Source organism: Orcinus orca, chromosome 2 (genome assembly GCF_937001465.1).
Source record: "Orcinus orca chromosome 2, mOrcOrc1.1, whole genome shotgun sequence".
Lineage (NCBI taxonomy): Eukaryota > Metazoa > Chordata > Mammalia > Artiodactyla > Delphinidae > Orcinus > Orcinus orca.
In genome coordinates this window covers 125,414,404-125,425,043 of record NC_064560.1, presented here as the reverse complement: position 1 = coordinate 125,425,043, position 10,640 = coordinate 125,414,404, and the positions used below count along the sequence as shown (strand labels likewise).

At 45.5% G+C, this 10,640-nt stretch overlaps 1 protein-coding gene across 1 annotated transcript; it reads right to left on the bottom strand.

Moving 5' to 3' along the window:
• Positions 1 to 887: 887 nt before the first annotated feature.
• LOC101279648 (ribonuclease 8) lies at positions 888 to 5,009 on the bottom strand. Its single transcript, XM_033435951.2, is given in 3 exon segments — positions 888 to 1,073; positions 1,076 to 1,317; positions 1,320 to 5,009. Coding segments are annotated over 3 exon segments (450 nt in total). The 5' UTR covers positions 1,483 to 5,009; the 3' UTR covers positions 888 to 1,028.
• Between the last annotated feature and the right edge of the window lie 5,631 nt (positions 5,010 to 10,640).

The window sequence follows — 10,640 nt, the reverse complement described above, 5'->3', positions numbered from 1 at the left end:
GAGGCATGAGGTCAGGTCTTGAGCGTAAACAAGGGGGTCCAGCCTCAGGTCTGACTGGCATCCCGGGGCTCCGCCTGCCCTTCCTTGCCTTCCTCCCCTTCATATGACATGGGACCACCAGGCAATTTTCAAGGGGGTGGAAGGCAGAGCCCGGGCTGCTCCTCCAAGCCCAAGCCTGCTCAGGAAGCTGCCCTCCCTTCTGCCTGCAGGGCATGTGATACTGAAGCTTCAGAGAGATAAGGGGGGTTTTCCAAACCTCCATACTTTCACTTGGATAGTAATACACATACTCAATCAGGAAAAGCAGGGTCTTTTATTGCAACAAAATCAGGCACATTCCTTTGCCCAGCACAGGGAACCCGGCACAGATTCTCCGGCCCTCCTTCCTTAGGTAATCTCTGCCTCCCCCGATGGGGTTCCCTCTGAACTGTCCAACCACAGCTCTTCTAAGGTCCTGACGGTATTCTTCTTCTTTAAGATGCTCTCCAGGGCTTCCCTGGTGGCGCAGTGGTTGAGAGTCCGCCTGCCGATGCAGGGGACACGGGTTCGTGCCCCGGTCCGGGAAGATCCCACATGCCGCGGAGCGGCTGGGCCCGTGAGCCATGGCCGCTGACAGGCCTGCGCGTCCGGAGCCTGTGCTCCGCAACGGTAGAGGCCACAACAGTGAGAGGCCTGCGTACCACAAAAAAAAAAAAAAAAAAAAGGTGGTCTCCAAAACTGCATATGCCGTAAGTCCCACAAAACCTGGATCCACCTCTGCTAAGAGCCTTAGTGCTTGAAGGGCCGCATGGTATCCACACTCAGAAAGCAATGTAAGCAACAGTGAAGGGCTAAGGAGAATCACCTCTCTTCCCTCACCATTTGGAGCATCCACAAAACCCCGTAAGGAATTAAGAGTATGTGGAGTTGGCTGCGTGGGAGAGAAGTGGTATTTGCAAAAAGGGTAAGGATTAGTGAAGAACTCAAGGGAGGAAATGCAGCTGTAGCATCGGGAGTCTGCAGAGCTTGGGGTAGGGGAACACCTGGCCTTAGACAACTTTATCCAAAAGCACAGGACCAGCTGGTACCTTAGGCCATCCTTCTGTTGTGGAGGATCACAGGCCATGATGAAGAATGCATCCAGTTGCTTCTCCTTGTACCTGCAGTCTGAGCACCTCCCTGAGATGAGCTTATACGTGGTCAGGCATACAGCCTTCTGGCTCTGATGGCAGTTTTTACGGCCGTTCTTGCAGGTTATGACGGGAGTCTCCATGCTGGAGAAGGATTCATGCAGGAAGGTGTTGAGGCCTTTGCAGCTTTTGGAGTACTTGCTGATGTTGCCATCGCAGCATTGCATCCCTGAGGCCTGGGCTGCACGTGCTGAGTTTCAAACCACTGGGCTGAGGTCATGTTTCTGGGCTTGGCACCGACTGGGTCCTTGGCCATCCACAGCCCCAGCAGCAAGAGCATCCGAGGGCAGAATCCTGCTCTGGCTGGTGCCATCTCTCCCAAGGGGCACAGTGGCACAGGAGAAGTGGGAGGTATGTGACTGGGTCACCATGGGTGGTGCCCTGCTAGCCCTTCTAAGAATCTCATACTGTAAGTCAATTGTTTCAGGGCTCCTATAGCTTCAGATATTTAAGAACACTACTGGCTGTTTATTGTTCAGTCCCAGCAGATAATGTACATTTTTATGCCCCCAATAAACACTTATACTGTTTTTCCCTCATAAGAGTTTTATGGGGTATGATTTCTTTCTTTCTTTCTTTTCTTTTTCTTTTTTTTTAATATATGAGCAAACTGAGACTCAGAAAAGTTAAGAAAATTGCCCATCATCACACAGTTAGGGAGTGTCAAACACAGGATCTGAATCAATGCTTCTTGGCTTCCAAAACCCCTGTTCTTTCCACACTCCCATGTTTCTTGTTTGAAACTCTGAGAAGTCAGACCACAAAAGGAAACTAATCTTGGAAGAAAAGTAGGCCAAGCGTCCATACCTCACTCTCCCAGGCTAGCTCAGTCATTCCTGAAAGTCAGTATTAAGATTGTGGAGTCAGGCTAATTCCTCTCTGTTCTGTGGTCCAATTTCTCTCTGAAGCTAGAAAAAGTCACTCTCACTTCTCTAGCCAGCAAAGCGGTATGGTGAGTTGGGTTCTTTCTGTGGCTGACATATTGCTCTATTGGAGAAAGTCTTGGAATGATAAAGAATCAGAGCAGAAGAGTTTTTCAAGATCAATCAACTCTATTTTACAGATGAAAGGGCTGGAGGGCCTGAAAGAGCAACTGCCCTTCCGAAGGCCACCAAGTGAGTGGCAGAGCTGGGGCCAGAGCTTCTTGACTTTCAGCCCATCCCTTTGGTCTAGTGCCAGGCTGAAAAGGGAAGGAGGAAGTGTTTCCCGTAGAAACAGAGCGCAGTGAGTGTGTCTGTTTGTGGTTTAAATGAAACATGAACATTGCCTTTGGTAATTCTCTTCTAATCCTTCTGATGACATTTAGAAGAAGGTCTCCTATTAGAGCAAGAAGGTAAGCCTTTGTTTCTCCCCACTTTTCAGTACAGACAACAGACCCCAGGCTGAGTCTTCAGCTGAAAGCAATATCTGGATAGAATTTTTAAAAATTGGATGGCATTAATTATATTTATTTTTACTTCTATTTATTAAGTGACCCTAGTATTCTTTGAAATATGATGTTACATGGTTTCATTTTCAAAGAACTATTTGAACTAAATGCATACATACATATTTAGTAAATTATTATACTGGCAGTATTGCAGCAATTATCAAGGGCGGAAGCAAATGACTCAAGTGAGGGATCTTGCTTTGGCTATAGCCCCTCAGGTTTTTGCTGGTGTGTTGAGCCCTACCCAGCATCTTGACCTCCATGTGACTTCACTGCCTTTGAGATAAAATGCTCTGCAAAGTGACAAAAATCACTTAGGCTCCTATGATCTGCATTGCCAGATGGGAAACTTCTGAGATGTTTGCCTTTCTGTCTCCAAGGTGGAGCCAGGTTCATCAACAGAGCTCACCGTTTTCATAGTGGGGAATCCCTTCCTGCACTCCTCCCCACAAAGCTAACAAAACATTGATTTTTCAACCCAGGAGAACATTATCCAGCAAGCAGTTGACTTGGGCCTCAGAGAGCAAATATATATATTTATTTATTCAGGAAGTCATTTCTCTTTTGCAGGCCCTCAGCTGAGTCTTTCCCATTGGGATGGAAGGATTACCATGTGATTATTCATTTACAGTTGCAGACCCAAGCCTCTGGGCTTTTGTGCACGAGGGTAGGGATGGCAGCAGGAACCAAGGGTTGGCACGAACATTTTGTGCCGACCAAGATGACTGACCACAGACTTTGCAAGCTCTGAATCCAGTTAAGTTGCAAACATGCTTTTCCTCAAGTAGGTGCTGACCCTGCAGCTGGCCAGCCCCACTCAGGGAGGCCTGAAGAAGGGGTTCCTTTGATTGTGTATTTGATCCTAGTTATTCATCACATGTCTTCCCAACTGCTACAGTCTCAAGGCTGTTTTATGCATTAAGTACTAGAGGCCCAGTGACTAGGGTCTCGGAGGTTTTCAAAGGCCTACAATATTTGAGACTAGGAAAAAAAAATATTGGCTCCAATATAGGAAAAGTCAACTATAAAATCAAATTTAAAATATTTACTTACGTGCTACCACCGTCACGTGGTGGTAGCAGGTAAGTTGATTTCACTTATTTTGGAATTTGGCACCCATAAGAAGTTTATTATGTTGGAAAACAATCTTAGGTTAGATTTTTTTTCTCCTTTTATGGGAATTCTCAATACCACAATTGCAGAAGGAGCAGTGCCAATCCCAAATTACTTGGAGTCAAACAATTTCAGAAGTAAAACTTTAAAAATCATTTCAGGTACACATCTGCAAGAATGATATTGAATGAGGAGCATACATTTTATATATTCAATATGGCATGATAAAATGTTAAAATGCCTAGTGTGGTATGGGGGTATTAAACATAGCCCTTGACATTCTAGGGCCAGTTGCCTTGAGTGTATCACTTACTGCTCTCCTAAAGTCAGCCAGGAGAATACACGCCACCTTACTTAAGAGTCAGGTCAGCACAGGGCTGTACCACAGTTGCAGGAAGAAAGGAATACTGCTAACCACCATTTAGTGAACATGTAATATGCGCTTGGCACGGTGCTAGGTACTTGGTTACGGATATTAGCTTTCATTTAAAAAGTGCCTTCTGTGTGCCAAGGCCTTGTGCTTTATGTGTAATGCTATATGCAAAACAATATTGTGTGTTCCATGTTATTATCTCCATTTATAGAAAAGGAAACTGAGGCTTGGAGAGGTTAAAGTCACAGATGTGTTAAGTGACAGGCCCAGGATTGAAAATGAGGGAGGTCTGCTTCCAAAGCTATTGTTCTCTTCCTGCCACACTGCTTCCCTGTTTACTGATAGTTACCTTATGGGCTGACAGTCACTCTGTGACTATTCTAATAGACAAGGCTCCTTTTCATCTCCTGGACAGGTTTTGCTCTCTTCAACTTTCCTTCTGTTTTTCTTTCTCTTCCCTAAGGGCTCTCCCTCAACTATTACCACCCTTCAGATCTCCTCTTGGTCCTATGAGCTTGTGCATCACCACCTGCGTGAACCTTCCTGTACAACTCTACCTCGGGTGAACCTCGGGTGAACCCTTCCTGAACGTAACCTCCTTCGGCACTAACTCCCGGTACCACTCATTTGGGTGCTCCATCATGTACTACCTTGTTTTGTTATTTGACGCTTAGGTGTGTATCAGGTCTTCCCAACTAGATGGTAAACTCGTGGGAAAGAAATCAGGCCCTTTCTTGCTTCTGTATCTCCATAGTGTCAGGCATATGGATAGCTCAGAGGGATACTCGGTAACTGTGTGTTGAACTGAATCGCCACTCTGGTCCTCTTAGTTTCCTCATCATTTGTAACCCAAAGAGTTTCAGCTGAATAATTTCTAAAAAGCACCCCCCCCGCCCACTTCTAAGACTCTATGAGACAAGATGAAACATCAAAGTGCTAGTAGCCAGACTAGAATGTGAGGAGAGGCCCTTCAGGAAGACCCCAAAGGTAGCTCAGAAGAGGGGGAGTAGAGAATACGCAATGATCCTGTAGAGACTAGTTTTTTCAGGATAGCCTAGAGGCATATGGGTGAGGGAGCCAGAAAAGTCTGTCTGGGTTGCTGGCCCGAGGTAGTCTTTGAACTCCAAACTCCAGTATGGCTGTCAGGCTTCCCCCTGGAGGTGAGAGGTAGCTTCTTCAGGAAGAAGCGGGTTCTGGAAGAGCGGGGCTGGTGTAGGAGGGGCCGGGGCCACTACAAATGACCAGCAGTGGCTAAGGGGAGAATGGGCTGTGCATTTTCTGATCCTCTGCTTGGGTCCTGTGTGAGATTGTCCAGAACTGATTCCTGGCCCCTCAGTAGAGGGCACTGGTGGGATCTTTTCATAGAGGTTGTGTCTGAGGACAGGTTCCACTGTGAGTAACCAGCTGGAAGCTTCGCTGCTCCGCTAGGTTAGTCCTGACAGCCTGTGAGAAGAGCTGTTGCTGACGTCTCTTTCCGCTTTCCGTAGGTGTCAAGGCTGAGACGGGCTGGGGTGCAGATACCCTGAAGTGAAATTCACCGGAGAGACAAGCTGAATGAAGGTGTAACTTTAGGTTCAGGAGGCAGGTGGCTGCTAATAGTCTTCTGTTTCTTTGAGCACAGCACAGAAGATTTTCAGCTAGCTTTCTGCCGAACAGCTCACACATCCATGAGGACCACCTAGGGCTAGGACAGCTGACCGGAAGCAGCACTTACTCCTAATGATGGAAGCCCTGCTGGCCTGGCATTTGACTAGCTCTGTTGTGAAACACGGTTGCGATGCTAATTCAGAAAGGAGACTGAGACTGTGAATACTCAGCTCCTCGATTACTTTGTGAGTATGTATAAGGATATCCCCAGGAGAGAGGGAAGAGGGAAAAAAAGAGAAAAATTCAAATAGAACGACAGTCCAGGAAACTGGGTAGAGGCAAGCTCTGGCTGGAAAAGCCCAGAGGGAAACGAAAAGGACGGGCAGCCTGCAGGGCAGTGTCCTGCTCCGGAGCAGCTCTGGAGGACAGCAGGGCTACCTTGCCCCACTTCTCTGAACGTCCTCCTTGCTCTCCTTGCTGAGACCTGTGGTCTTGGCAATGAGTCAACAGCCAGGCCAGAGGAGTTGGGCTGGTCTCAGATTGCCAGAAGCTTTCACGGGGAATCTCTCCAAGGAGTCTCCTCCAAGAGGGGTCCCTGACTCTGAAGGCCCATGGCCATGAGATGTCCTGGATCCTGGTTTCTAAACTCCGAGGCTCAGAGCACTATCACAGGAAATCTGGTTGCTGCACTCCTACTGGGAAGCCTCCTTCCGTACCCAGTGGCTGACCCTCTCTCCTACCAGGTCCATTTTTCTTTACTGTGTAGCTCTTTGGGGCCTGCTCAGGGAGACCAGTGCCACCATGATCTTGCTTCAGTGAGTGGAATGCCTCCCTTAGTTCCTGACTATAGGATCTGTCCTCAAGAAGGAGAGGATGTAGTCTTCAGTCCAGCCAGAGTGGAGGCATGTGGCTCCCCTCACATGTGTCTTGTTGCCTTTGACTTATTTCAAGCCTGTGTTCAGTGTCTGGACCTCCCAGGGATGATGAGGACAATGATAAAAGCAGAGCAAACACTTGCTGAGGGGTTTCTAGGTCCCAGTCACTGTTGTAAGTGCTCAATGTCTATTTTCTCATTTTTTAGCATATGAGGAACCTTCCTATTGCCCTGGCTCCATGGCTACCTTATCTTCCTCATTCAGTTCCTAAAGAGAAATACTGATCAGAGGCATAGCCCATAGCGAGCAAGTTAAGGAAAACCTCATTAAGGCCAGTACGCTCCTATCCTAGGTTGAATGCAGATATGCACAAAGTACACACGAAGCCACAAGATAAATGTCTTCTATCCCAGTTTTACCAAAACTATTTTTTGGGGGAAAGGAAGTAATTTAAAACATTGTTTTTATATAAAATAAGACTTTGATGGAGTATATTGAAAAATTCAAACCAACTACTTAGAAAAATAATTTTAAATGGTTCTGATTTGAAATAATTTCAAATTTATATATGTTTCAGAAATAGTACACAGAGCTCCCCTATCTACTTCACCCAAATTCCCTAATTATTAACATTTCTGAACTATATGAGACTAAGTTACAGACAAAATGCTCCATTACCCCTTTATACAGAAATGAGTATTTCCTAATTACAAGTAGTCTTGCCTACATAACTACAGTACAGTCATCAAAACCAGGAGATTAATGTTGATCCATTATTACCACAAATGATGTTTGAAGATAACATATAAAACATCTTTGGGGGAATTCCCTGGTGGTACAGTTGTTAGGACTCGGCACTCTCCCTACAGAGGGCCCGGGTTTGATCCCTGGCTGGGGAACTAAAAATCCCACAAGCCTCGCAGTATGTGGGGGAAAAAATCTGTGCATTTGGTTATTTTATAAATATTAGTTAAGCAAAAGAAAGAGGCTTCAGAGAAAGCTCATTCCTGCTGGGCATGACTTTAGGTGCTTAATTCCCCTCAGCCATTACTAGCACTTCAGGGAAAAGTCTGAGAAACATTGCTCTGTGGGCTCTAGTTAACCATGAAGACCCAGTCCTGGATGTGCCAACTTTGAGGGTAAAGAATGTTGATCCTACCTAGAAAAATGGTACAGACGAACCGGTTTGCAGGGCAGAAATAGAGACACAGATGTAGAGAACAAATGTATGGACACCAAGCGGGGAAAGTGGCCGGGGGTTGGTGGTGGTGGTGTGATGAATTGGGAGTTTGGGATTGACATATATACACTAACATGTATTAAATGGATAACTAATAAGAACTTGCTGTATAAAAAATTAATAAAATAAAATTTAAAAAAAAAAGAATGATGATACTTACCAAAGATAAAATATTTTGGATGTTTCAGGCCCATCTGGAGGTCCACCAAATGGGATCTCTGCAATGTTTTCACCCTGGCCCCAAATAGCAGATGGGAAGTGAAGACTTTTGTTCTTGCTGCATGCCCTTATTTATGTCTCCAACAGCCAATGGCATCGTCCGGGGACATGCTTGACTAGTTTACCATCAAGTTCTTGGGTGCTACTTTTTTTTCCATCTCACTGATACAATGTGAGCATTCAGGTGAAGGGGATGTGGTCCACAAGTGAGAGGCAGAAATGTAAACACCTCAGGATCATGGGCACTGAACACTCTTTCTTGAATGAACATGCTTTTGTCTCAATCTGGGAACCTGCGCATTTGCTGATTGATTTGCCAGTCCAGGTATAATGAGTTTGACCTTGGAAAATGTCTGAGATCCATTTGGGACCATTAACTAGAATGACACTTTGGGAACATCACTGGACTGGTTCAAGAAACCTGAATTCTCACTTAAACTAATCATGTGATCTTGGGTCCCCTCGGTCTTATTTTTCTCATTTGCAAAATGCGGAGGGGAGGACTAGATGATCTCTGAGGTCACTGGATACAATCTCTTAAGACCTGATTTTATGAATATCTACTGAAAGAGCCTAAAGCTATGCAGATGTGAAGTTCTGTCTTGTGCTAAATGCCATGGCCCAAGCAGGAATTTGTATTGATTCTCACTAGGTCAGTTTGTTTGTTTGTTTATAATGGAAATATAGTTGATTTACAATGTTGTGTTGATTTACAATGTTGTGTTAATTTCAGGTATACAGTTTATGTTTTAAATGTGTAACTTCAACTAAGTTTCTATGTGAAGAAAGTAACAAGTGTGATGTTTTCCCACTGTAACCAATCTATTGGAAAGCAGTGGACCACCATTGGTGGTAGTCTTGTGTAATGGAAGACAAACTAGGAAATGGAGCTGAATCAGAGGGTGGGAAAAATACAAGTGATCTTCCACAGGGAGGTGAAGGGACAGTAAACTTACCTAAGGACTAGTTTAAATGACTCAGGAGGGGAAGTTGGAAATGTCACTAGAGCTTTCTCTCCATCAGCTGCTGTGACAGTTGAACCCTTTGGAGAGGAGCTGGTAAGGAGGACACCCTCAAAAGTTAGTGGCCCTAAATCCTCTGCCTTCTTTCCATATCTCTGGATTCATGGAAGGAAGAGATGAGAAAAACCCCCTTAAGTAGTCTTAATACAAATACTCAGTAGCCTTTGTTTCCCCCTCTAATTGAAAGCATTGCCCCTACCCACCCCACTCCAAATTACCTTACCTAGAGAAATTAATACATATTGTCCTTTTTGTCTGACCTTGAACCCTACCTTATATACTCTTGGCTGGGAAGTTCTTTTTGGCAAGAGGAGGCTGAGGAGGAGTTTGGCCTCCTTAATTTAGGTCCTTTGTTCTTCTGTCATGGAAGTCAGGCCTGCTCCATCCATCACAGGTTTGGCTTCTCAACGTTTGACATCACAGTAATAAATATAAATGATTACATCTCTCAAACTTTTCCTACACACCAGCCACTGTACTAAGCCCTTTATATATGTTGTCACATTAATCTGCATAATACTCTATGAAGTAGGTGACCTTTGCATAGATGAGGAAATTCCAATCTCTCTAAATCAAGAGGACTTTTCATCATGGTTGTATTTCCATTATGGGTAGACATCTTTCCTTATCTCACCTCTTGTGAACTTCCTACAAGACCTCACTAGCAATGTTTTCTCATGCCCCCATGGCTTCATGGATGCGCCCAAGCTTACTGGCTTTGGAGTCCTGAACAGGAACACATCCTGGTAAGAGCTCTGACTGCTCTTTCTATCTCTCCATGGTAGAATGCGGGGGTGGGGGTGGGCGGGTGGTGTAGGAGGAGGACTTTAAAATGAGGATCTGGAGTCTTCGAAGCCCTTTTGGAGGCCCAGTTGTGCAGGAGCGTAGGAGGAATGTGGTGAAATGGGCCAGGGTTCTCACAGAGAGGTCTCCCTGGACGCTGTTGCTGCGTTGGTCTGTTTTCTGCTGCTGTAGTTCTAAGGTCATCCCCTAGGGCCAGAGACACTATGAAGAGGGCTGTCTGAATCAATGTGAGCAAAAGGGTTCCAGACTCAAGGGCACTTCCTCTTCCTACACGCTGCCCTTGAGATCAGGACCCTTCTCTCTCTGTTGACTCAGCTGGTCCTCTTCATAGTGTCTATGGGTCATTTTCTTCAGAGTCTGGAGACTTTGGGGAACTCGGGTCATGTAGAAAGGTATCCTACCTAGGCTATCTCAGGTAGTCTCACTCCTAGAAAGCTCGTTCACACTAGCTCCAGTTCTTGGGTTACATTCTTTACGGGACTCTGTTTCTGCTCCTTAGATCCAGGTCGAAACAATTCTCTTTAGAGCCATCTACACAAGGCTGGGCAATACTCCCCTAGACACCCTCCTCCCCACTCCAAGCTCCCACCCCCAGCAACAGAAATCTCATAACTAATCAGTCTCCTTTTCCCATTTTTCAGCCTTTAGGTAGGAATGTATCAAGACGCAGCCTTTGTAACTGGCGCAAACCTGTTACTCGTTTTGAACCTCAGCTTCAGCCTTTGAAAGGCCGAATAGCCAAATGCTGATTTCAACATAATTCCTGGCATCCCTGAACTTGGCTGTGATCAGGATCATGTGAAGGAATG